The following is a 26,857-nucleotide window of genomic DNA, read 5'->3' on the forward strand; positions in this document are numbered from 1 at the left end:
ATGGTGAAATTCCTAGAGACAGAGGAGGATGGTGGTTGCCAGGGTCAAGGGCGCGGGGGGGGGGGGGGGGGGGGGGTGGAATGGAGAGTTATTGTTTAATGGGAACAGAGTTTCAGTTTTGCAAGATGAAAAATCTCTTGAGATCTGTTCAACAACGTGAATACACTTAACACTACTGAACTGTGCACTTAAAATGGTTAAAGTGGTAAGCTTTATTATGTGTATTTTATTGCAATTAAAAAAAGAGAGAAAGAAAGACCTGGGCTCTGGAGTCAGACATGCTAAGGCTTACATCTTCAACCTACTTACCAGCTAGCTGATCCTGAACAAGTTACTCAAATGCTTTATGCCTCAGTCTCCTCATAATGTGAGCCAGATGCTCTCGCGAGGCTTAAATGAGTTGGCTTGGTTGTGATCGTATAGATATTTCTAGTATTCGAGCCAAGGAAGCAAGATGGGTCCCCAGGAGCCTGAGGCAGAGTGTGACCAGCAGCATCTTTGTCCTGACATGGGGCCCCTGACTACTCATCCCTGGGGCTTCTTGACTTCTTGTATGCTGGAGGGCAGTCCCAGCACTTGGTACCAGGCCCGTGGTCTCTGCTGGGGCAGGAGGTGTTGGGGGAGCCTCCTGATCATGACCCACTGATGCCTGAGGATTGTGGGCAATGCTCAGCCAGCTGGCGGGACTGTGTGCTGCGCTTGGGCCGAGTTATGCCAGCAGCAGCCGGGCTCGGTGGGCAGGATTGCTTATCAGCCTATTTTCACTCTATTCAGTGAACACCTACTGTGTGGAGGGTGCTGGGCTTACAGCAGGGAGCAAACCAGATGTGGCCTCTGCTTCTCCTAGCCTGGCAGGAGAGACTGGCCTTTAACAAAGGATCTCATATTATTGCACACAACTCCAAATTCCAGTCCCAGCTCTGGAGGGGGAGCTGAGTGAACACATAAAAGAGGTGGTCTAGATCAGATGTTTCAGTTGAAGCCCCGAAGGATGTTAGGAGTCAGTCAGGTGTATGTGTTGGTGGGCAGGTGAGGAGGGAAGGACTGTTCTGGGAAGTCCTGGGCTGAGAGAGCAGCATGGGCAAAGGCCCTGCGGCAGAAGTGCTGGTGCGTTGAAGGAAGTAGAGGAACAGAGCAGCTGAAGCCCTGGGGCTGGAATTTTCCTATGAGAGCAGCTGAGTAAAAATCAGTCTCTTCACCCGTGGGCTATAGGAAGTTGTTGGTAACACAGCAGTGTCCTCAGTGCGTGGAGCTTTTCTTGGCTGATGTCCATTTGGGCAGAGCATTTCTTTTTAATTTAAAAAATTTTTTTGTTGTAAAAATTTGGTTATTTATTAAAAAAATATTTTTAAACATTTATTCATTTTTGAGAGACAGAGCATGAGGGGGGGAGGGGCACAGAGGGAGAGGGGGAGACACAGAATCCGAAGCAGGCTCCAGGCTCTGAGCGGTCAGTGCAGAGCCTGACACGGGGCTCGAACTCATGGACCGTGAGATCATGACTTGAGCTGAAGTCGGATGCTTAACCAACTGAGCCAAACAGGTGCCCTCGAGTTTATTTATTTTTAAATTGAAGTAGAATTGACACAGTGTTAGATTAGTTTCAGGTTTACAACATAATGATTGGATAGGGAGAGCATTTCTTTTCTTTTTTCAGAGAGAGAGCAAGCTGGGTGGGGGGCAGAGGGAGGGAGAGAGAGAGAGAGACAGAGACAGAGAGAGAGAGAGAGAGAGAGAGAGAGAGAGAGAATCCCAAGCAGGATCCATGCTCAGTGCAGAGCCAGACTGAGGGCTCAATCCCATGACCCCAGGATCATGACCTGAGCCAAATTCAAGAGTCAGACGCTCAACTGACTGAGCCACCCAGGCAGCCCGGGGAGAGTAATTCTTAATTAGGATAGGTTGTTTTTTTTTTCCCTTTGGTGCGGGGAGCAGGGAAACATTGGAAAACCCACTCAACCCATTGCTGTTTGAAATATGTCCACTTTAATGCAAATCTATTCATGCGTTCAAGCAGTAACTTAATGCAGCATCCATGAGGTGCCATGTACTATGTTACGCCCTGAGGATACAACAGTGAGAAAAAACTGACACAGTTCATGTCCTCAGGGAGCTTATAAACTCACGCAGGGGCTGAGATACCAGTCAAGTAAGCCCCCAAATCCATCTGGTTTGTGCTGCAGATGAGGAGTTTGGGGTGTTCTGCAGGCCTGTGATAGGGAGTTTGACCAGCTGGAAGGAACACTTGGAATCAGGCAAAGAGGAAGGAGTATTCTAGACAGAACGGATGGCAGTCCAAAGGCCCTGCCACAGGAGGGAGCGAATCAGAAGGGGGAGTGGGGGGCAGGCCGCGCGGGCCTTATAGTTCTCGGTAGAGATTTTGTCTCGATTCCAAGAGCAATGGGGATTCATTGAAGGGCTTAAGTGGAGAGTGACACGATCAGATTGCATCTTGAAAGGATCCCTCTGGCTGTGGCTAGAACAGATTGGAGGGGAGCCAGAGGGAATATGGGGAGCCCTGTTAGGTGGCTCTGCGGGGCCCCAGGCCCTCCAGGTGCAATGGCATGGGTGTGCAGCTGGGCGGCCTGTGGGTTGCAGAGTTCAGCCTGTCGTGTGTGGGCCCTGGCTGGGTAGGGAAATCCTTCCTTCCCTCAGTTCTCCTGACTCTGCAGGCGCTCCTTGCGTGGATTTGGCCGGGGTAAGATTTCAAAGGACAGAGCCGAGGTATACAGCCCCCCCCCCCACTCCCTGCCCCCTGCCCCCAGAGGCCTGTCTCAGCTACGGTCAGAGCTGCATGTTTATTTTTTTGGAGATCTGGCGGGAAGGGATTTGGAGTGTGGCCTGAGCCTCCTCACTGCCATGGCAGGTTTGGGGCCCTGTAAGATGTTCTGGTCCCATAGGGAAGTAGCACTAGGAGTGGTGGAGCTTTAGGGCAAGAAACGCTGTGAGGCATGTGGGACCCCCAGAACACCCCGGGAGGGACCCAGGCTGTTTATTCCTGCAGCTCTAGGAAATCCCAGGGGTTCTTTCAGTTTATCACCAAACACGCAGGTGCTGGGGATCAGAGTTTTGTTTCCTGAGAGGATTCACGAAATCCTTGTGTGTTTTTGTTTTTACCTTGGTAACTTTGCTTCAGAGGATTTTCTTCAAGATCGTTCACCACTGAGGTTTTTCTTTTAGGTTAGGACCACACAGGAGCTGATGGAAATCAGGGCCACTTGCCTCCAGAGTGTATTTCCTCCTGGGGGAGAAGGGCAGATGCACACTCGTCACTTTTGGAAGAGAGAGAATGGCCTTAGGGCCTCTTCCCTGGACTTTTGCATCCTGGGGCCTGCAGAGCCTGGCTAGCTGCTGGCTCCTCCCTGCTCGTTGGGGTGCTGCCCGTCTGGCCCCAGCCTGAGCTGAGTCTGGGGCACCACCCTCCCGGGGGAGCCATGGTCCTTGAGGGGCACGACAGTGATAGCGGTGATAGCGAAATACTCACAGCAGGTAATACGGACGCAGAGAGCACATGTGTGTGCCAGGCACTGCTCTCAGTGTTTTAGAAATATTGTCATGTACGCCTCACCACACCTCTAGGAGGTGAATGCTATCCTTAGTCTCATACAAATGGGGAAACTGAGGCCCAGGGAATTTAAGCCGTGTGTCCAAGGTTATACAGCTAGTGATGGTGGAACAGACAGTTTGGCTCCAAAGGCCGAGCTCTTAGCCACTGGCTCAGTTGGCCAGGGACCCCCTGATACGGCTGCTTAGGCAGAGCACAGGGTCTTATTACAGGGCCCCCGTGTTTCCTATCCAAAGCCTCCAAGTTTCTCATGAGCACTTGGGGTGAGGGGTGTGCTTGGCAGAGTCTGTTGGCAGGAGGCGTCATGATGTGGGGGAAAGAGCACGGAATCACACTGGCCTGGGTTTGATCCCCACCCCTAATTAGCTGCGTGGCACCGGGCAATTGCTTCACCAGTCTGTGCCTCAGTTTCCTCATCAGCGAGGGGGACAGAACACGACTCATCTCACTGCGAGGGTGAGGGTGAGTGAGATGAAGCGTGTTAGGAGTTAGGCTCAGAGCCTGCACTCAGTGGCTGCCCGGCAGGGAGGAGTGGTGGATGTGGGGCCCTGGCGGCGAGAACCTCAGGGAGCCAGGCTCTGGATCCGGGTTCTTCCTGGAAACCAGGCTGGGAGCCGCCCTGGAGGCTCCCCCCCCCCCGCCTGGCTGCTGTGGCTGCAAAGGTCGGAAGGTCACAGCAGCCTCTCCCAGCTTCTCCTTCCCAGGTGGCTTGCTGGGGAGGGCGTCTCCATGGCGACACCGAAGGACCACCTGTTGGAGGAGTCAGGCGCTGGAGAAGAATGACCTCCTTGCCTCATTCCAGCAGCCTCGGCCGAAGGTTTGAGGGGAAGTGGTTGGCCCACGTTGGAAACTTAATCCTGGCTGCCCTGAGCTACCCCGTGGAGGTCATTCTCTCGGCCTAAATGGCCTAAGTGGTGATAATGCCTCGTTAAGCAGCAGCCCTCAGACCTGGGTGCCTGATGAGAGCTGCCTCTGCCTCCCAGGCTGCCTGTAGAGGGCTCTCCCCTGAGAGGAGGCACTTAGCTCCCGGGTAAGAGAGCTGGAGAGGGAGGCAGGGAGCTGGGGTGGGGGCTGGGGTGGGGTGGGGGGCTTGAGTGTCCATGGGCATTCTTGTCCGGAAGCCACCAGCAGGGCCTCCTGAGAGAGAGGCTGTATTTGCCTCGTTGTCTGCACTGTTGTTTCTTCTGCCTGCCTGTCTCAGGTCTTTTCTTGCGTGGGGGTGGAGTGGGGAGCAGGAAGTGAGGAGGAGGGGGTGGAGTCGCCTGATGGTGGGCTAAGGAATGGGTCCGGGGGTCTGCGCAGGGGCTGGTGCAAAAGGGTAAGAAGAGAGGCATGTGAGTACGATACGTCACCAGAAGTCCCTGTGAGTACTCCGTGCCCACCCCCCGGCCCACCGCAGGGGTTCCGGACTTCCCTGTTGGGCCTTGTTCAGACAAGCCCTAACATTTTCCTTTGCCTCAGCTTTGCTGTCTGTGAAATGAACAATTGTTGAAGTCAATTGCCTTATAAATAAACCATGGTTGCCACGAGAAAGAATGAGCCAGTTATTGTAACATTCATCAGCTTTTTCGTGACTTTTGACTGAATGATTTTGTCTCTAGGAATGTATTCCTCCCAAATGCCCACCAAACTTTATGCGGTGTTTATCATTGAACCGGGGGTCGGGGAATGCCCCAGTAACTTGATGCATCCAGATGCAGGGATAAGTGCTGTCCCGTCAGAAATCATCAGTGGGGGAATGAACAGGGTGTAACATGGCAGAAGGAGTGCGTACCACTTCTGTCTCACCCATCCCCTTGTAAAATGCTTTGCCAACAGTAAATCTTCAATAAATATTTGTTGAATTATTTCAACTATATAAAAATTGTATCCGAAGAAAACAGGCTTGGGAGAAACTTCTAGAATGTTAACAGAAGTTAATTCTGGATGATGGATTTATGTGTGATTTTAATTTTTTTCTTTATTCTTCAGAAAATGGAAAAAATAACAATGTGCATGTATTACTCTTATGATTTAAAAACTTTTTTAATGTTTTGTTTTTGAGAGAGAGAGAGAGGGAGCATGGGTGGGAAAGGGACAGAGAGAGAGAGGGAGACACAGAATCTGAAGCAGGTTCCAGGCTCTGTTATGTAAGCACAGAGCCGGATGCAGGACTTGAACCACAAAGCTGTGAGATTGTGACCCGAGCCGAAGTCAGACCCTTAACCAACCAAGGCACCCATGCACCCCTGTTATTATTATTTCTTAAGTTTATTTTTATTTATTTTGAGAGAGAGAGAGAGCAAGCAGGGGAGGGACAGAGAGGGAGACAGAATCCCAAGCAGGCTCTGCACTGTTAGTGCACAGCTCAACATGGGGCTGGAGCTCATGAACGGTGAGATCATGACCTGAGCTGAAATCAAGAGTCGGGGAGGGCTAAACCAACTGAGCCACCCAGGCGCCTCTGTGTTACTCTTATTTTTAAGTGCAATAACTTGAGTATTATGTTGGCTTATAAAAATATAGATGTACTTTAAAAATCCAAACAGTGCAGAAAAGTATAAAAAAGAGACTAAAGTCACCTCAGTTCCCACCACTGAGCAGTTATAGGTATTAATATGTGGCATTACTATAAGCCCCAGTGAGCTCGCTCTGCCCACATACTGGGATGACTTGTGTGTGGTTTTACATGAGCAGCTCGCAGAATACAAGCTGTCTTGTAACCCTCTTACCCGTTCTGTATCCTGGACATCTTTCCCTGTCAGTACAAACTGATCTGTACCCTTTTAAATGGCTACATAGTACTTGGTTTCACAGATGTGCTGGAAAGTCAACTAAATGTTGCTTTGTGGGGGGTCCTGGGTGGCTCAGTGGGTTAAGCCTGGGACTTCGACTCAGGTCATGATCGCAGGTGCGTGGCTTCTAGCCCCGCTTTGGGCTCTGTTCTGATGGCCTGGAAACTGCTTTGGATTCTGTGTCTCCCTCTCTCTCTGCCCCTCCCCTGCTCACTCTCTCTCTCTCTCTCTTTCTCTCTGTCTCTCTCTCTCAAAAATAAATAGACGTTAAAAAAAAATTTTAAGGGGTGACTGGGTGGCTCGGTTAAGCGTCCGACTTTGGCTCAGGTCACAATCTTATAGTTCGTGAGTTCAAGCCCCGTGTCAGGCTCTGTGCTGACAGCTCAGAGCCTGGATCCTGCTTCGGATTCTGTGTCTCCTTCCCTCTCTGCCCCTGCCCCCTCGTGCTCTTTCTGTCTCTCAAAAATAAATACATATAAATTTTTTTAAATTTAAACATTGCTTTGTTGATGTCCATTTTTTAACATTTTTGCTCTTGTAATCAGTACTGATATATCTTTATAATAAAAAATTAAAACGGTTAAAAATTCCTTGTGGTTTAGGGTTTGGGGATGAAGGTTTCAGCAGGATGGACCAAAGGAAACCAGCCACGCTTGCGTAGGGAACCAATTTTCAGGGCTTGTTGACGAGGTTCTCGATGCTTGAGGTGCAATTGTGCACAGGAGGAGCAGTTTGGGGTGCACAGGTGAGGCTCCGAGGCGTCAGGGAAGGATATTTGGTTCCATAAAAACCCTCACGTGGAAAAGAGCCCATCTCACGTAGAGAGGGCCCCTTTGCAGCGTCTAGGCCAGGAAGTGGCTCTGTCTGGGCCTCTCATCAGGGGCCCCGTTACCTTGGAGAGGCCTCAAGCCCCTCTGAGAGATCCTGATAGAAGAGAGAAGAGCAGGGAATGAGTCTTTCCAGCTGCTCCTCAGGATCAGGAGCCAGGCTCAGGGGAAGGGTGGAGAGAGTGATGGGTTGAATGAGTTATCAGCTCGTCACGGGCCTGGCCCGGTGGAAGAAGCCTGGGCCCTAGGATCAGACGGCCGTGTCCAGATCTCTGCTCTGTCATTTACCAGCTGGTGCCCTCCGGGAGACACCTGACCTCTCTGAGCGGCAATTCAGTTTGCTCGTCTGTAAGACAGGCACCGTAACTACTTTCTAGCCCTGTGGGAGGATGTACACAGAGCCCAGTTTCTGGAGTGTGTGGAAACTAATAACATATGTTGTTCTTAGCAGATGCAACTCTAGAACATCATCTAGGCCAAACACGCTTCCTAAATGCTTAGAGGAGAGGGAACTTGCCGATTTTCAAAGTAGCTTGGATTTGGGCTGACGGGTGTTGGTAGGCGAGGAGGCTGGGCTGCAGGGGAATATGGTGTGTGAGTGTGTGCGCATGTGCGTTGGGATGGGGCTAGTTAGCTTGTTGCCAAGCACGTGAGTGACTCTGACGCGGTGAGAAAGAGGAGGAGGTGGCGTGGATGTGGCCACAGAGCTGCCAGAGGGAGATAGATTAGATGTGGAGGTGGTTGAGGCTAGGCCTGGTTGAGATTGTGCCGTGTGTGGCTCAGTGGAAGAACGTTCTGGGGAGTGCGGTAGCTGCCTCCTGGAAGGACCTGCTTTTCTGAGGCTGTGCTAGCTCTCTGTGAAGAGAAGTGGCCTGGCAGAGGCTCGGCAGGGGCCAGATGGCCTCTAAGGTGGGCTTCATGGCCAAGGTGCCCGGGTCATGGTTGGGGAGGGCTGAAGAAGAACGCAGTAGCCTTGGAAGGGAAGGAAGGGCCAGAGGCCGGGGTGGTGTGGGGAGAGGAGCCACTGCAGTTCAGGCCTGGCCCTGCTCCAGACAGTGGGCCCCCTGTCCTCCTCGGCCCTGCCCTCCTTCTCCTTGATGCAAGACGGACCTTGTGGCAGGCTTCTGCCTGTGGGCCTTCCAGGCTCTCTGTCTTCCCCTGCTTGCTTTTTCAGGCCCTCTGTGATCCGGACTCCCATCCCCCAACCCCGTTTCCCACAGCTCCCGACTCCCAGCCTGTCTCCTCCCTCATTCCCCAGGCAAAGGGCCGTTCCCCTTTCCCAGAATGTCCACTCTGTCCCTCTCACTGTGCACACCTGCCTTGCCTTTTAGGTCTCATCTTGGGCCCTGTGTACCCAATCTCCTTAAAATGCATGGTCCACCCTGCTGTCTCCTCACAACAGCCTGTAGGAGCCAGTGCCATCAGATAATGGCATGGGTGTCTGAAAAGGGGGCCCTTTTCAAGTACAGGCCATGCTCTTCACTTGTTTATGCCCCATGCTAACCTGATGAGCTAGTCACAGTTATTATCCCCGCTTCATAGATAAGGAAACTGAGGCTCAGTGAGGATTCCACCTGAATAGCCTCCAACTGTCTAGTTTCCAAGTTCTTCCCTGCGTGAATGTCTTGTCTCTCCAATGAGCCTGAGGTCTTTCTGGGCAAAAGCCATGACTTTGGCTTCCACGGTTCTTCCAGCAGCAAGCCTGTGCCCTGTGCATTTCTCTGGCCTCACATCAGCTGCAAAGATGGGCCTTAGCTTGTTGGGCCTTGGCATAGACTTGGGGGTCCCGGGGCTTGGCTGGGAAGCACCCAGCCCCATTGATGAGAGGACAGGCTAGAGGCAGGTGGAGAGGGAGTGTGGAGCTGAGCCCTGGCCTGGGGGCCACCCTGGGCATCTCACCCATTTCGTTCTCTCCTTGCCTCCACCAGGGAACTCAACGGCAACAACATCACTCGGATACATAAAAATGACTTTGTGGGACTCAAGCAGCTGCGGGTGCTGTGAGTAACCTCCCTTCTGCCCCTACCCTTGGCAGTGGCCCTGTGGCTCCTGAGCAGAGTCCTGGCTGTGGGTTGTAGGGTTGTGGGCCAGAGACCCTGGATGCCCTGAGGGGGGTGGGGTGGAAGTGCCAGTGAGTCCTTCCCCTGAGCAGCCACTGTCTTGCACACAGCTGAGCACTTGGGCTCAGCATAGACACCAGTGGTCGCCGCCTGGCAGGGTCTGGGCCGGACAGATGGGGCGTCTTGTCTGTTGGTTGTATCCTGGAATGAGGGAAGACCGGGTAACCATGAGGAACCTTTAGGCCTCTGACTTAGCCTGCTGGGGCTGCCATAACAAAACACCCACAGACGGGGTAGCTTAAACAACAGAAATTTACTTTCTCACAGTTCTTGAGGAAGTCTATGATCAGGTGCCATCCATCAAGGTTGTTTGTAGTGAGGCTTGTCTTCTTGGCCACCTTCTTGCTGTGTCCTCATATGGCCTTTCCTCTGTGTGTGCACAGAGAGAGATCTTTGGTGTCTTTTTCTCTTCTTATAAGGAGACCAGTCCTACCAGATTGAGGCCCTACCCTTATGACCTCATTTAACCTTAATAACCTCCCTAAAGGCTCCATCTCCAAATCACGTTGGGGGTTAGGGCTTCAGTGTATGAATTTTGGGGGATGCACTTCAGCCTATAACATTCTCCATAGTTCTTTTGACTCTGTGCCTCAGAAAGACTCTCCGGCAAGGCTACCCCTGACTTGAGACGGTAGATGAGTGGGGGCAGTTGAGGATAGAGGTGACCCCCTTGGGTGCCTGACAGTGACAGATATTGGAGGTGATGGGTGTGGCTCTATTGGCATTGACCACTAGCCAGCAAAGGAGCTGTCCGCAGCATTTCCCTTGTTGGGCTGGGCAGGGGTGAGGAGTGAGGACTGAGGAGTGAGGAGGGGAAAGGGTGGATCCCTTCGTCACTTCCTGCTCTACTCCTCTCAGACACATGCATGCATTCTGACACATTCAACATCAGACCGTCATAGGGTTCTCACCCCCTACTGTCAGGGTAGTGCAAGGGTCCTGGGGCCTCAGTTCTTTCAGAACTACTTTGCAGTTCTGAGGGTCTTGGGCGGATCTGGGGACCTTGTGGTCTCCATCTTCCCTGGGGTCATAGCTGTCAGTTGCTGGGCAGGGGTCTCTGCTGCTCCAGAACCCGCTGATCTTTGACCCCTCCCCAGGCTCCAGGAATCTCTTCTGAGTATAGGAAAACCCTCCTTCCCTCCTGTCACCCCCCACCCACCCAGGCCTCCAGCACGAGCTCCTCAACAGCTCGGGCTTTTGGAAACAAGGTGGAAGAAGAGAAGTGTGTGGTGGCAGCTTCTGCCCCTGTCCTATCCCCAAACCTCCTCTGAGGTCCTTGTGGGACCTCGAGCCACCCGCTTGAGAGTGGACAGGAGAAAACCACAGGGAGAAAAATCTACTTGATGGTCTCCAAAATTCCCACACAACAAGCAAACTGCCTGCCAGCCGGATGTTCTGGGCTGTAGGGCGCGTTGGTGGTGAGGAGGTGCAGTCTCGTGGAGCCAGGTGGTCGAGTGGGCAGCAGATGGGGCCAGGCAGTGTAGGAGTGCGGGCAGAGGGGTGCTGGCTGCCAACTGCAGCGTGTTTGCTGCACGTGTGGGCTTTGCCCAGTTGGCACAGGCTCCCCGCCCCCTGCTACCGGCCCATCCCCCTGCTCTGCCGCTTGGACGTGTGCCCTCTGGGCTGAAGGAGGGCACGTGCGCCAGCAGCCTGGCACTGACCCCTGCTGCCTGGGTCCCAGCTTCCCAAGACGAGGCTGTCTTTGGAGCCGTGGCCCGGTGCTCTGGGATCCTGTGACCACGGTGGCCGCTTCAGAGGGATCGGCATGGGCTCGGGGGCTGGAAGTGCATCTTGCTGTCGGGGCTGAGCATGCCACCAGCCCTGTCGGGAATTTGCAAGCTTGTGAGGCAGTTTTGTCCGCTCGGGCCGGGACGCGGGTCTGCGTGTATCTCCGGCCCTGCTCCTGTTTCACTCCCTTGTGCCATCTGCTGCTGAGAGTTCCTGTCCAACACCCTGCAGCTGTCCTGTCTCTTTGCCTCCCCAGGCAGCTGATGGAGAACCAGATTGGAGTGGTGGAGCGGGGGGCTTTCGACGACATGAAGGAGCTGGAGCGGCTGTAAGTATCCGTGGGCACAGGCTTGGGGCGGGGGGGTGGCGCCGGGGGCACATGATGGCTGAGTCTGGCAGCGAGGGCCGTGTGCGGGGAGAGGACTGCACGCCCCGCCCGCCTCCCACCTGCTGATGGGAGCCAGGGGGAGCCGCAGCCGTGGAAGCCGTCACGGCATTGTTGTGAGATGACAGCAAGGACAAAGCTGGAGGGTGTCCGCACCCCGTGCTCTAAAAGCAACTGTCTTTGTCGGTTTTCCCTGAAAATGCATTATGGCAAAAAATCCATGCAGTACTGAGGAAGTGAGATGGCTTCATATCATCTCATACCCACTGATTCGTGTAGCCATAAGGAAGAAATGGTGTGCCAAGGGGACCGTCAGGGAAGGTACAGTGGCCGGCCACCTGAGGATTTGCGTCTTGGGTGTTCAGGGCCACAGCACAGAAACCGGAAGGTGGAAATGTTTCTGATTTACATGGTTTGCTCCGTACAGGGCTTTTGCACTTGAAAATGGGTCTTGATCAATTTTTGCATTTCAGGTTGGCAGTAATGAAAAGAAAAGGGAATGTGGTACGAGTGAGGTGGGGGATGGACACTCAAGTTCACGGTGGTCACTGGTCTCATTTTTTTGCTTTGGTTTGGCTCTCAAGAGGTGCGCAGAGTCCTGAAGTTCATGCCCTTCGAGCCAGAAAGTCCCATTTCATTTTAAGGAAATAATCAGAGATGTGGCTAAAAATTTGTTTATCGGGGGATATTCATGGCACATCATTTAAATACAACAATACAACAAAAAAATGGAAAACCGTTCTGGTGGAGACATAAGATATCAGATCACATTTGTCAAGAACAGTTGAGACCATTGGAATGTGCTCACAATGTAATATTAAATGAAAAAGGCAGGAAGTGACATTTATGTAAATTAAATCAGCTTGTATGTACATAGAATACAGGAGGAGGAAAATCATTGGGAATATTAACTCTCATTACACTGAGTGGTGGGATAATTTTATTCTTTGTGCTCATCTTTTTGATGAATTTTCTTACAATGAGTTTATAATTATAATTATAGCTACTGTTGATTGCCTTACTCTGTGCCAGGCGCCAAGCTGAGCTCTTTGCCCTACTGTATCTCATTTAATCCTTAAAACAACACAGTGGTCAGTGGCGTTTTACGGATGAGAAACAGAGGTGCAGTGCAGTTAAGGCACTTGTGTTATTAAGTGATTATTAAGAGATTAAGGGCAGAAGAAGGGATTAGAACCCGGATCATTTTCCCTCCAAAGCCTGAGATCTTAATGACTATGACCTCATACCTCACTCTTCTCTTTTACTTCAAAGAAAGGGAGGTATTAAATAAAGGGAGAAGAATATGGCTGTCTTCTTGCCTTCCTGCTGCCTGGAAGACATTCAAGGCGATCTTTCTTTTGTGTTCTTCATCCAGGCCTAAACCTGAGCAATAAGGAGGCTGCAGCTACAACAGATGATTAGTCCTGTGTTTGTTTTCTTGAAAAGGCTCAGAACAAAATATGTCCTCGTGACTTGGCTGGGAGGGCCTGGTTGGGACCTAACCCACTGCGGCTCTGGCTGGGGGCTGCCCTGCCCTGCAGGAGGAGAAAAGGTGGGCGGGGGTCTACCCACGTTGGGGGTGGCCCAGGTCATGCCTGCTGCTGCCACCAGGATGGGGCAGGGACCTGCAGGTTCCTCGCCGTGCTGGGTCCCTCCTTTGGCGTCCTTTGATTTTCTACTTTAAACTGGCTATTGAATTTTTTTTCCCTCTTAAATGTTTTCAGAAATAGAAGCCAGAAAGATGAGAAAGTCCTGGGGGAAAACAAAACAAAAAAAAAAACAATGATTACCAGACAGTGTAAACACAGGATTAATTTACTGGACAAGGTGAAGGAACTTGAGGTGATCTGATGTCTACTCCTGTTGCTTTAAGGATTATATTGGTGGTCCCCCCCCCCCTTTTTTTTCCAAGGCAGTAATGTGTTTCCCTAGGAGCCCTCCCTTTTGAGTAAACCTCTTCCAGCTGGTCTAATTGTCTGCACTGTGCTAGAAAATGATGCCTTTCTCACATATCAGACGAAGAGCGACCTCCGAGGAGGTTACCACAGACCAGTTACTATTGGCCGCAGAGAACTACATTTCTTCCTCCCTCCCAGTGAAAGAAAGCTCTTGCCGAGTTGGTTTCTCATCGTACAGCACTGTTGAAGGGGATGGTCGTGTGAGGCCCAAACTGCGCTGTAGTCTGGAGGGCGGGGGCTGCCTCGTACTCTTGTGCTTCTCCAACCTTGACGTGCACGCAGATCACTGGGGGATCTTGTTAACATGCAGACTCTGACTCAACAGGGCTGGGGTACGCAGTGCTTACCAACTCCCAGGTGAAGCCCCTGTGGATGGTCTGTGTGAGCACCAAGGTTCTACATTTATAGGTGCCACAGCCCCAGTGGACTGGCCTCTGGTGCTCTGGTATAGAGAACTAGGTGCTGAAGGTGGCAAGAAGCTTCTGGTTAGGCATCGCTGCCTTCCTGGGACGAGTCCGGGTCCTTTCTGTATTGGGTCTTCTCCGCCAGGCCACCTTCCAGGACCAGACTTTCCACTCCTGCCTGTGTTTACAAAACGGGGAGTCGTCTGTCCACCCGTGGAGCAATTAGAAATGATGGGCATACTAGTCAGTCATTAAAAATAAAGGGGTCGTTCTCTATCATTTGGCATGAAAAGACATCCACAAATTGTTGAGTGAGGAAAATGCAGGTGGCTGAATACTTTTTCTTCTATTGCTTGAAGTTTTTAAAGAATTAAGCATGCGATCTCATACATAATTTAGAAAATCGAGAAAGCTGTTTTCATTTTGAAAAAAGACCTAAAGCAAACACTAAAAAAAAAAGTTAAGTTGCCACGGAGTCAAATGTGGATGAAACAACAAAAAATCAGGACCTTGTGGCTAGTCCTACCCCATAAGGGTATATCTCACATTTCAAGTGTAGTCAGGTATTCAGCTCGAAAACCAAGATGATATTTGAATCAGTGCCTTCTAAATTACAAAGGGTCATGCAAATGTAACGATGATGATGATGAGCAAGGGAGGAAGTCATGGAAGGTGTCGACGCCCACTGTACTTCGGGTCCTTGGTGGGGAGCTTTCACAGGCGCTCTGTGCTTCTCCTCCCCAAGTGTTGGATGGTGAATTCCCACTTTATAGATGAAGAAACTGAGGCCCGGAGGAGGTAATTTCCCTGGGGTTACACAGTGACTTTGTTAAAATTTGAACCCTGTGCCCTCTCACTCTGAATCCAGTGCTGTCTGAAAAGTCTTTGGATTTCCTGGAACACTTAAGCAACTTCCGAGTCTTCCTTTCTTCTCTTTTTCAGACGACTGAACCGGAACCAGCTGCACAGTTTGCCAGAACTGCTGTTCCAGAATAACCAGGCTCTGTCGAGGCTGTGAGTGACACTGTGGCCAAAACTCTGTCTGTGGTCTAGTCCCTCACCCTGTGGGAGGGGCAGTGTCTGGTCAGGGGGACCCAGAATTTCCCATGACGGTGACCTCCTGCTCCTTACCTGTCAGGAGTTGCACGGGGCATCAAAAGCCAGGCCCTTTCTGTAGGAAGGTGCTGCGTGGGGGCATTTCTGTCTGGTGAGCACTTGCAGAATCCACGACTCATTCAGTTCTATGTGCTGCCTCTGACAGTGTGGATGTGAGAATGTTCTGGGAGTGGACATTCTCGTCAGCCGTGATGCCAGGCTTTATAGGGAGCACTGTCTTTGTGCATCTGTCTCAGCCTTTGGTAACCTGCCTTGGGTCGAATATTTATTCATTCAACTAAGCCCTTCTTGGACCTATTGATATTTTCAGATCTGGGTAATGAGGTCTGGAAACTTAGTAACCATGGCATAAAGTCGGACTTTTATCTGCTGTAAATGTATTTCTTCCAAGTTTAAAGGGTAGTGGCTAATTCTGCTACTCTGTGATGTGCTAAATGTGTCTGTACTTGTTCTAGCATTTGCTTCTTTTTTGGGATCCTGGGTTGGAGAGGACCTTAGAGATCATCTAAGGAATCTCTTCTGCAGCTCCTTAGCCTGTGGTCCTTCAGTCTTTGCTTGGCTACCTCTAATGATGGAGAGTTCACCACCTCCACAGTCAGTTGCATTATTGCACAGATCTGCATATTAGAAACATTTTGTTAACTTTGAGCCCCAAATCTGTGTTCCAACAATTTATGTTTTCCTTCACGTTGCTTTCCGTAAGTATCTACAACAACCGTGTCCTCTTGTTAGATTTTTAAAAATGTTTACTTATTAATTTTTTGAGGGAGAGAGAGCGAGAGAGAGAGAGAGAGAGAGAGAGCGTGTGTGAACAAGGGAGGGGCAGCGAGAGAGAATCCCAAGCAGGCTCCGCGCTGTCAGCATAGAGCCCGACTGGGGACTTGAACTCATGAACCAGCGGGATCGTTACTTGAGCTGAAACCAAGAGCCGAACATTCAACCGCCTGAGCCACCCAGGTGCCCCTCTTGTTTGATTTTGAAAGGGCTGTAGGGATTTTGAATTTTAGGTTGGGAGGTTTTTGAGTTCTTTCAGTTGTCATTAACAACCTGGTTGGGACCTGCATGGCCAGCAGAGCACCGTGTGAGGAAGCGAGGCTGCTGGTCTCCCCTGAAGAAGTTTATAGGCAGCACCGAGGTGGAGGAAGAGGCAGCAAGTGACTTAGACAAGACTGAGGGGCAGGGGCTGGGTGGGAGACGGCACCCTAGGGCTGCCTGAGTGCTGATGGGTGTGACTGGGCTTCTGGAGTTTGGATTAAGCACAGCCGGTTCTTTCCACGTCTGTCACGATTTCCAGAGCTCTTGATTAACCTGTGTCATTGAACCTGCCTTCAAGTTTTTGTCTTTAAGCTGTCCAAATGGTCTCTATGGTCATTTCCCGTTTCTTCCTCCTTCTGGCCTGGAGGATCTCCGTAGTGACCCTCAGTGATGACCCCTTCTGCTGGTCTTCACCACCCCTGGGCTTGAGCCGGGCCTTCTTCAGTCCCCCGTCACTTGGTGGGTTGGTGCTTTCATTCCAGGCTGGGCATACACGGTGGGCACTTTACTTAGCTGCTGAAGGTGCATGGTCCTTCCCAGCAGATGCCTCCGCCCTAACATCTCCCTAACCTGTGCTTTAACCTGAGTTCTGTGCTGTTACTGGTCATGGGCAGGTGCTGGCCTTGCCCTGGCCTGGCTCCAGCAGCTCCTGTTTTCTCTGTGCTGTCCTTTCTAGAAGCTGGCTCTCGCAGGTCTTATCACAGCTCCGCCTCTGCAAAAATTCATCCCGAACATCTTTTCCCTTGGTGTCCTCCTGTACTTTTCTTTTTGCTTTCCCCAAGCCCTCTTCACCTTGCAAAAGTCTGCCCTCATGCTCCCAGCATTATCTGTCTGCTCGGCTTCCCTTCCCCTCGGTCATCCTGACCCACTGTCTTCCACTGACCAGCGTTCAGAGTATGTGTGTAGTGCGTGCTTGCCGTTGAGCTCTGGGCACCTGCTTTGACCCTCTCTCACTTATGTTATGAAACATTTTATTTATTTATTTAGAGAGTAAGGCGGGGAGGGGCAGAGAGAGAGAGAAGGAGAGAGAGAGAGAATCCCAAGCAGGCTCCTCACTGCCAGTGCAGAGCCTGACATGGGGCTTGAACCCACGAACCGTGAGATCATGAACTGAGCTGAAATCAAGAGTTGGACGCTTAACCCACTGAGCCACCCAGTCACCCCAGACCTTTATTCATCTTATAGCTGAAAGTTTGTGTCCTGTGATCTACCTCTTCCTATTTTCCCCCACCCCCAGAAACCACTTTGCCATTTGCCATTTTCTGTTTCTATGAATTTGACTTTTTTTTTTTTTTTTTAGATTCAACATATGAGTGGTACCATGGAATACTTATCTTTCTCTCTCTGGTTTATCTCACTTAGCAAAATCCCTCAAGGTCCATCCATATTGTTACAAATGGCAGGATTTTATTCTTTTTCATGATCGAATAGTATTCCATTATATATATATCACATCTTTATCCATTCATCTGTTGATGGACACTTAGGTTGTTTCCATCTCTCATTTATTTTAAAATACCCAAGATCTCCTCATATGAATCTAAATTCACAAACTTCCCGCCTTTTGCTTGAGATTACTTCTAACCCTATTCATATTTTGACATCTTTGGCCATAGCCTTCCACCAGCTCTTGGGGCTGAAGGGGATAGGATGGCTCCACAGGGGTCTTTCTCCAACTCTTGGGTCTACCTTTTACCAGGTGCCCTGGTGCCTTTTATTCGTGTCCTGCCGTCCGTGGGCTCCCCTCCTGACAGTGGTGACACAGTGTGGTCCATGTGGCTGCCTTCTTGGCCTGTGTCTAGAGAGCTTGGATCCCTGGTGGAATGGGAAGGTAGCCTGGAGGAGAAAATCAAGGGTCAGGTGGTCCTGGATTTTTCAAGGTATAACGCCAGATGGTCTAACTTCCTGGGGCCTGCTTTTCTTACCGGTACGCTGTTGGGCTATCAGGAGGCTGAGCTGAGATCGTGCACGTAAAGCATCCAGGCCTGCAGCCGATGCCTGTTGTGCTCTGGACAATGTTGGTGAGTGAATGGCCCTACAGTGAAGCTGACGCTCCCGTGTCTCGTCTGAGACCTGTGACCCTGCGAGGTGAACAGAGTGTCATGGTTTTATTGCTGTTGAAAGTCAGGAAAAAGTCAAAGTTGGGGGGGTAAAGCGACCTCCTCAGGGTCAGTACTGAAGCCCCTTTGGACTCCCCACCCAGTGCTCTTCATGTTTTACTGGAGAAAAGCACTTCTATGCCTTAACAAATATTAAATAGCTGAGTTTTATATCCAAAGGCTGGCACAAGGAACTCCATTCAAGGAGTGGAAAAGCCATTGAAGGGGACAGGAGTCTGCCTCACTCATGCTCTTGGCACCCTATAGGGCTGGGAGCTAGAGGCAGTGGCCTCCAGAAACATTGGATATTCTTACCCCAGTGGCTTGGGGCTGGCTGCCTTGGGGAGGGGCCAGTCAGCAGTGAACAGAAGGACTTCCAGGAGATGGGCCCTCCCGATCGAAGGCTTGGTGGCTCTTTGGGGAATATTTCCAGGCTCTAGAGCCAGAACCTTTCCCAGTGCCTGCTGCTTTTTCTTTTTAGGCGATGGGTCCCTAACTCTTGGGAGGAGATGTTTCTTATCCAGGAGCATAGCCAGACCCGGGTGGAGGGGGACTGCTTTCTCTAGCTCTCCTCTAGAATATTTCTTAAGCTCATCTGTAAGCACAGGTGTGCCAGCCATCAGGACTTTGAGGAGAGCTCCTGTGCATTTTCCCCCTTAGGTCAGCCCAGGACTTGAGTTCATGACTGGGCCCAACTCGGTTTAGTGCAGCATGGTGCCCCTCCAATTCAGGCCATCTCAAAAGTACACATTCTGAGGGAAATGGTTAAACAAACCCTTTGGTTGATCTGGTTGTTTGTGGCATGTGGCCTCACTGAGCTTTTTACCTTTGTTGCTGTTCTAGGGAACAGTGAGGAGCAAGTGCTTAGAGATTTATTTGCTAACATTCTTTGTCCCACCTCCACCCTGTCTATTGACTTGAACATCTGGCATTGCAAAACACCTCTGTTAACTCTCCCAGTCCACTTGGTCTGTCCAAGCAGCACTTGGGCACTCTCGGCTCCAGAAACAGAAACTCCTGCACGCTGGTGACGGTAATGGTGTGGTGGGTACTGTAAGGGGACAACCAGCAGACTTAGTTTCCCCAGGACAGGAAGTGAAGTAGAGCTGGGACCAGGACTGAGATGTGAAGGGTGTTTCTAGTTCTTTCTGAATATCTATTTATTATGGGCTTATGGACAACATCTCAGTTCCACCATGACTTTGGTTAGCCACAGTGCTGACTCCCCTCCTGCTTCTTCTGACTTTGGAGTTAATGCCCAGGTCTCAGGTCCTAAGTCCAGATTTCTGGGGAAAGAATCTGATTGGCTCACCTCATGACCTCATGATTGGTCTAGAGAGCTCAATCATGACCTCATGATTGGTCATGAGATCATCCCCAGGCCAAGGAGCTGTGTTGGGGGTTTGTGGGATCACCCGGTGTAGTCTTACCATGGAGCCCGCTCCTCCTCCAGGACCTGGAGGGGGACCACATTCCCTTAAGAGCCAGGGAGAGAGGGGAGGCAGGGCCTGGCGTTTCTGGTCTCTCACCTGTTGACCTCCCCTCTGCTTTAAGGGATCCATTGCTAATCCTTTTCACTGGGAGCAAATCATGGACTTTCAGCAGAGGCCATTATGCTAACTAGGCATGAAAACAGGTTTGAGAGAGACCAAATACGTAGGGTAAGGTGTGGTCACAAAGTGACTGGCGCACTTTGATGCTTCAGCCCACGTTATGTTGATGTTGTTGACGTGGCTGCAGGGTTCCTGTTCCTGGCTATTCTTCAGTAATATCTCCCCCTGAGTTGGGTTGGTCTGTCCATCTCGTTCCTTACCACGGGACCTGAGGCCCAGGCGGTGACTTGGCTTGGACCACAGGGCAGTGAGGTGATCGGGTTGGAATTAGACACCGGGCCTTTGAAGGTCCTGAAGCTCACATTTGGGGATCGAGCCCAACGAAATAATAATACATGGGTGCAAACATGTTCACTGCAGCGTTAATTAGAATTTGAAATACAGAATATTCCTCTATTGAAATATAGAATGTTGAATATAGAAATAACCAAAGTGTCCAGTGTTGAGGGAGCAGTTAAACAAATTCTGGTGTATCTATTTGATGAGATATTTATATCACCAAAAGTGGTCTTTATGTAAAGCAATGCAGATAAATGTTTGTGTTATCAAAAGTCAGGATGCAAAATTGTACTGACAATGTAACCACTAAAGAAATCACTCTAAAGAAAGCACAGAAACGGACTGCAAACTGCCAACAGGGGTGGTCTCTGGGCGACTTTTTTCCTTTTCTCTATTTATTTCCCAGATATTCTGAAAAGAAGCATGTGTAATTTCTATGGTAGGAGACCTCCCAGCTTGTATAAACGATGGCAAGCTTCTGTGGTCTGAGTTACAGTGAGTGCTAGGTATGTGATGTTGGAGGACTTCCTGTAACCCCATCGAGCACCGTTTTGCTCTTTTATCAGATAAAGATAACACCGTCTACCTCACAGGCTGTTGTGGGGATTGGAGAAAGGTGTAATCCACTCTCGTGTCAGCTGTAAACTTTGTGGCCTGTAATAGATGCTCAGGAAATGCTAGGCGATTCTACGTAGGGATTGCTTTGGAGGTGGCACTACAGCCTCTAAGTTGACCCTACACTTGAGCCTTTGTCCTCTGCTGGTGATTTATCCTCATCTGTCTTAACGCAGAGCCATCCTCTTGCTTTGCAGGGACCTCCCCCAACAGGTTTAACATTTTTTTTTTTTTTCACGAGAGGCTGTTTTTCACGAGGTGCACCTATGGAGGCACCCCTAGGGGCCACGGAGGGAGCCACGGAGGTGTGCTCGCCAGCAGAAGGGCTCTGCAGGCAGAGGCTGGGGTGTCTCAACAGGAGGTCTCAGGGACCGCAGTTGTTACAGCAATGGTTAGAACAAATGGAAGGCTATTCTGGGCCAGGATCAGGGGGGCAACCCACAAACATTATCTGATTTCATCATCACAACATCTCTGATGTCGGCATTTCCCCCATTTTACAGATGAAGGAATGCAAGCTCAGAGGGTTTGTGACCTGCCCAAGGGGCTGAGCCAAATTTGAACCCTGGTCTCTCTGATGCTACAGCCTTCCACCTCCCCTTACCCATCCACCTCCTACTTACCACCCATTCACCTCCTGCACCTATCTACCTACCCATCTTCCCACCACCTACCTATCCCCTCAGCCCCATCAACCTGTCATATACCTGCCCCCTATCCACCTCTGACTTGATGCACTCCAGCTTACCTATCTACCGACTCACCAGTCAACTTACCCATCTGCCCATCTGTCTCTGTACCCTGTACCATAGCTCCCATCCTCCCATCTCCGCCCACCGAACACACTTCCACCCACCTAATCCATCTGCCTGCCCATCCGCTCTTCCATTCATTTACCCATCAATCCTCCCCATCCAGCCCCCCACTCATTCTCCTTCTACTTTCCTGTCTACCAATCCACCCATAAACCTACCCATCCACCCGCCCACCCATTCATCCAACAGTTACCCAGGGCCTCCTGTAGGCCAAGTGCTGTCCTCAGCGCTGAGGACACTTGCAGTGGGCTGTGTAGACAGACGGGTAGGCACTGTCTCTCCAGGAGGGGAGGGTCTGTCATCACTGCTTTTTGAGAGCAATCTGCCAGCCTCTGACCAACAGCAGGACGGAGTGGGTAGAGGCAGATGCTTCACTAGCTGGAGCCCTGTCTCTTGCCAAGGTGGTTATACCCTGGTAGCAGGTTACCTGGATTTGGGGTTAGCTTCCTCACCTGACAGTCAATCACTAGAGAATGTGGAGATGTTTCATGGATGCACACAGGGGTCAGACCTGTTTGAACCAGATGGCTCCTCTTACATCAGCAAAACTCACTCTCCATTCGTGTTTGGGTGTGGAGCACAGTGGGTGTCAGTCTCTGTGCCTCTGTCCTTCCAGATTCAGGGAGGGGTCCGCTGTGCTGCCTTACAACACCCCCTCTCGCTGCTTGCTTTTTCTTGTTCACCCAGAAGCCACTTCTGGAAACCCAGTTACTCTGGGCTTCTTTTTAGCCTTGCAACTAATATGTCTCCGGACAAGATCAACCTTTTGTGTCTCTGCTGGACCTGGAAGGGGTGGGGATGGGTGATTAAGGGCAGCCCAGGGCATTTATTTCCCCTTATTTATATCCCTGCTGTAAGGACCAGGATAGCTCATTAACAGAGCCCTGGTGGCTGGAGAGGCGTGGATGTGATATTCTGCAGGAGCCCTGTTGAAGAATGCCTGACCCTGCCGACCCCGTCTGGAGCTGGGTTTAATTAAACTGTCAGCACTGGTCAGAAGAACAAAGCCTCCCTTCCAGTCCTGGTCCCCAGCCCCCATCAGAGGCAGGAGGGCATTCTCTGCTGAAATGAAGAGCTGTTAAAAATGGATCTGCCTTGCCTCCAAGGGAAATTACCCGAAACAGGAAGGTGACCTCGCCGTTGTGACATGTCCACTCTGGGCAGCAGATCTGCGGGACTGAACCAGCCTTGCCGCCAAGGACCCTGGTGCATGAGGGATGGGGCTGCTGTGGCTGCCCCACACTGGCTAGGGCCTCCTTCTTGCCAGAACCGCTGCCTTAAGATTCTATTCCTTTACTCCCTAGACTTCACTTTTCCCAGGAAGGACCTTCATGAGCTTTGTCTCATGAGATATTAAGTCTGTGAGATGTTTCTGGCAGTAATGATGGAAAGAAACTTCCTTGGTTAGACAGTTTGGGAAGTACTGGGTCAGCCCCTTTAATCTGCTTATGTGCATTATAAAGCCCCTGGGGGACGTGTGGGGTATTGCATTGGCCAAACTGATTTGACCTTGAAACTCTTAAAAAAAATTGTTTTTTTTTTTTTCTTTTTCTTTTCCGGAATACCTAGATCTTGTGGGTCTAGTGTCAGGTCACTTGCTGAGCTCTGGCAATAGGGATCATAGCTGACTCAAATCCAGGTCCTTCTGACCCAAACCATTAGTACTCTACCTCTAAACCATTAGTACTCTAATTAGTGTGAATGAGAGTTGTCTAGGGGAGTTTATTAAAATGCAGATTATCATCAGAACATTATCATCAGAGATCCCGAGTCTGTAGATGTGAGAGGGCCCAAGAATCTGAATTATTATCAAGCCCCTCCTTATCTGGTTCACACTTTGAGAAGCCTTCCTCTCAGCACACTTTGATGAGTCTTAGATAGGTACCCCTCTACGATCAGAACCCCCCTTTGCCTCCGCCCGGCCTGGTTCTGGTGTGGGAGCCACGCTAACAAAGACCCTCCCAAGGGCAGACGCTTTACCTCCTGCGGCCACACAGAGAACAATTTGGGGATTATGAGTTAGCAATTACAGAGCACTCTGAATTCTCAAAGTGCTTTCCAATCATTACATCTGTGCCTGCTGTCAAGGCTCAAGTGAAAAAGGCAAGCATCCCACTGGGCTGGCCGGGAGCCTCTGCAGCAGAGGGCAGCCAGCCCGAGATTGACATCCTGAGTGCCAGAGAGGGCTGATGCGCCCAGCATGGTTGAATGTCCTAAACACAGCACTGGCCCCTGGCTCTGACCCTGCTGCCTCAGAACCACATGGGCCTTCACAAATGCAGCTGGCCAGCGCCTGGGGGAGGGCTGGAGGGAAGAGCAGTGGACAGGTCGCCCCCCAGGAGAAAGCCCAGCAAAGGCAGAGCACTCTGCTGGGGACGTTTTGTGGCTCAAAGGAATGAAAAGTCCTCTCCTACAGCATTACAAAAATCAGTATGGGACAAACTGAATTCATAAGCATCAAGAAGATTCTGAACAGAGAGGAGTACACATAGGAGGGGAGAAATTATGAATAACTTTTAGGGGAGGGAGGATTTTTTTTAAAGCCATTTCAGAAATTATATAAATAATTTTGTGCTGCCATTAAAGAAAAGTAAGAGATAGGGATTTTTTTTTTTTTTTTTTAACATTTTATTTATTTTTGAGACAGAGAGAGACATAGCATGAACGGGGGAGGGGCAGAGAGAGAGGGAGACACAGAATCGGAAGCAGGCTCCAGGCTCTGAGCCATCACCCCAGAGCCCGACGTGGGGCTCGAACTCACGGACCGCAAGATCGTGACCTGAGCCGAAGTCGGACGCTTAACCGACTGAGCCACCCAGGCGCCCCAGGGATTTTTTTTTTAAATTAAGACATTTAAAAATGCTTGAGCTATCATTCAAATATTTTCAAAAAATGCAGTTTAATACCAAAGCTATATATAATTGTTAGAATAATTGTAATTACCATTTGTTAAGCACCTATGCACCAAACACTTTATGTGGATTTTCTCATTTTAATTGTTAACAGTCCTATGCAATTATTATCCTGTTTTACAGTGGGGAGAATTGAGGCATGGAGGGGTGAAGTCATTGGTCACACGGGTATTTGTTGGCAAATCCAGGCTTTGAATGCAGGTCAGGCTCTAACCCTCTCTGCTATACTGCCTTTCATGATAAAAAATAGAGAAACAGGAAGAGGAAAGAGATTGCTCAGGAGTCTTCTGGGAAGGTGAGAAGTTTCGAGTCAGGTGTTGAAGGATGTGGGAGACACGGGTGGATGGAGAGGATGCAGTTGTCCTATGAGCAGGGGCTCCACAATTCTAGACTGTTGTGTGGATCTCGGCCCAGAAGGTATAGACGGTCTCTGTTTCCTAGAACGAGGAGTCTGGAATGGATGATGGGCAGAGGGGGCCACAGAGGGTACTTACGAGCAGAGTGACTGAGCAGAGAGTAAAAGTCATCTTTCCTGAATACACCACTCCCTCAACCAGAGCCCCCTCCCCTCCTGTGGGTCTCCATCCCATGACATGAGGACGGATGAGTGTATGTCTATCCTTGGCTGGCCTGAAATGTGTGTGTGTGTGTGTGTGTGTGTATTAAAATAAACATAGTTATCACTGTAACCACTTGTAAGTGTGCAGTTCAGTGGCATTAACTGCACACACATGTCAGGCAGCCATCACTATTGTCAGTGCCCCAAACTTCGTCATCGTGCCCAGCAGAAGCTCGGCACCCATTAAACAATAACTCCCCATTCCTGCCTCTCTCCCAGCTCTGGTGGCCTCTCTTTTACTTTCCATCCCTAGGAATTCACCGATCCTAAGTGTGTCATACATGTGGAGTCATACAATATTTGGCTTCTGGGACTGTCTTACTTCACTTAGCGTGGTGTTTTTAAGGTCCATCCAAGTCTCGTTCTTTCTTATGACTGAGTCGTATCCCCATGTGTGGCTAGACCGCATTTTGTTTCCATCAGGTACAGTTGCTTGTATCTCTGTCCGAGCCCCTGACGTTCTTCATGACTCCTTTTCCTGCTTCTCCTACCAGATGAGGCAGTGATCAGGCTACCCATCCTCATTTCCCCAGCACGAGTGGGCTTAGCAGGGCCGGTAAGCCATGTCTTTCAGGTGGTGGGCATTGTCCCGAAGCCTGTGGGAGGAGAGTGAACAGCTTCTGCTCTTCGTGAGGAGCCCAGGACTTCCTCCCTCCCTTCTGTAATTTCTGGGCTTGGGGCTTTGAGCTTGTGTGTCAGGCCCCAGCTTCATGGATTTGATGGACTCAGCACTTGCCCACTGACCCCTGTTCTACTTGACCTGTGGTTGACTTTGACCTGTGGCTCAGAAATATGAAGCTAGTTGTTCAAGGACTGATGGCTTGTAGAAGTAAAATCTATTGAGGGTAGGCTAAATGGAGTCTCTGTAGAAGCAGGCAGGCATACCCCTCTGCTTGAAATGGGGTGTGGAAGGTAGTTCTAGGGAGCCCCTGCTGCCTCTCATGCCTGGGAGGCCATGAAAACTTGAGACAGGAGGTAATCAAGATCAAGAAGGAAACATGGACCTTTTAGCTGGTGGAGACAGACATGAATCGGAAAGAGGCTGAACCCAGGGGATGCATGGCAGGGTTTGACTGACTCCATTTTTTATTAGGATGGGCCAGGACCCTGCATCTCCTGATGAGACCCTCCCCATACTTAATTCTGTGGCTTAAGTGGTTCTGTTTCTTACTTGGGATTCCGGCCAGGTGTCCACAGGTCTTGAGAAGCTCAAAGAAGAAACCAGGGGTTCCTTTAAGCTCTTTGCAGTGTGGGCAGCATTTGGTGTAGCACTGGCCATCTTCTGCTAAAGAGAAGCCCTGACTGGCAGTTGATTAATTGGCTCTTGATTAATAATAAAAATTTGGAAAGATAGGTGCTCCTGGGTGGCTCATTTGGTTGAGTGTCTGACTCTTGATTTCAGCTCAGGTCATGATCTTGGGGTCATGGGATTGAGCCCTGGGTCTGGCTCACGTTGAGCATGGAGCCCGTTTGGGATTCTCCTTTCTCTTTCCCTCTGTCTGTCTCCCTCACTTGTGTTCTCTCTCTCTCAAATAAAATTTTAAAAAAATATGGGAAGATATATTATTAATAGAGATATTTTAATGGCCCATACTTTTCAAATGTTTGGGGAGTGTGATCAAAGGGCACTCTTTTGGTGAAGTGGCTGGGAACCATTGCCTTACACATTTGGACCCGTTCCTGCACCCGACCTCCCATCCCCATGCTGTAGGGCAAGGAACGCCTGGCTGGTTTGGCCCCAGTGTTAATATGGATGGAGCTTCTTGGCAGAAACTCAGTCTTTGTCGCAGGACAGCTCTGGTCTCCTGCTCTTGTCGGGAGCCTTGGAGTGGGGTGGGTAAAGAAGAGGTAGGGAGCTGATAAACCCATCCCAAGTCTCTCCCAAATCTGGCTCTTTTCCCTCATAATTCTGTGGGCTCCAGACCTTTGCTAAAGAGATGCAAGTCTCTACCTGACAAGTGACCTGGCATGAGCCAACCCTCATGTGGACTCT

General features: G+C 50.4%; 1 protein-coding gene across 2 annotated transcripts in view; it reads left to right on the forward strand.

Annotated features, from left to right (window-relative positions):
- The window catches only part of SLIT1 (slit guidance ligand 1), a 170,077-nt gene that overhangs the window by 12,839 nt on the left and 130,381 nt on the right, over nucleotides 1-26,857 (forward strand). For both annotated transcript variants that reach the window (XM_060643067.3, XM_060643068.3), the window contains exons 2-4: nucleotides 9,095-9,166; nucleotides 11,271-11,342; nucleotides 14,704-14,775. In XM_060643067.3, the coding sequence (XP_060499050.3) occupies nucleotides 9,095-9,166; nucleotides 11,271-11,342; nucleotides 14,704-14,775 (216 nt within the window). The remainder of the gene's footprint in view (nucleotides 1-9,094; nucleotides 9,167-11,270; nucleotides 11,343-14,703; nucleotides 14,776-26,857) is intronic.

This window comes from Panthera onca, chromosome D2 (assembly GCF_046562875.1).
Source record: "Panthera onca isolate mPanOnc1 chromosome D2, mPanOnc1 haplotype 2, whole genome shotgun sequence".
Lineage (NCBI taxonomy): Eukaryota > Metazoa > Chordata > Mammalia > Carnivora > Felidae > Panthera > Panthera onca.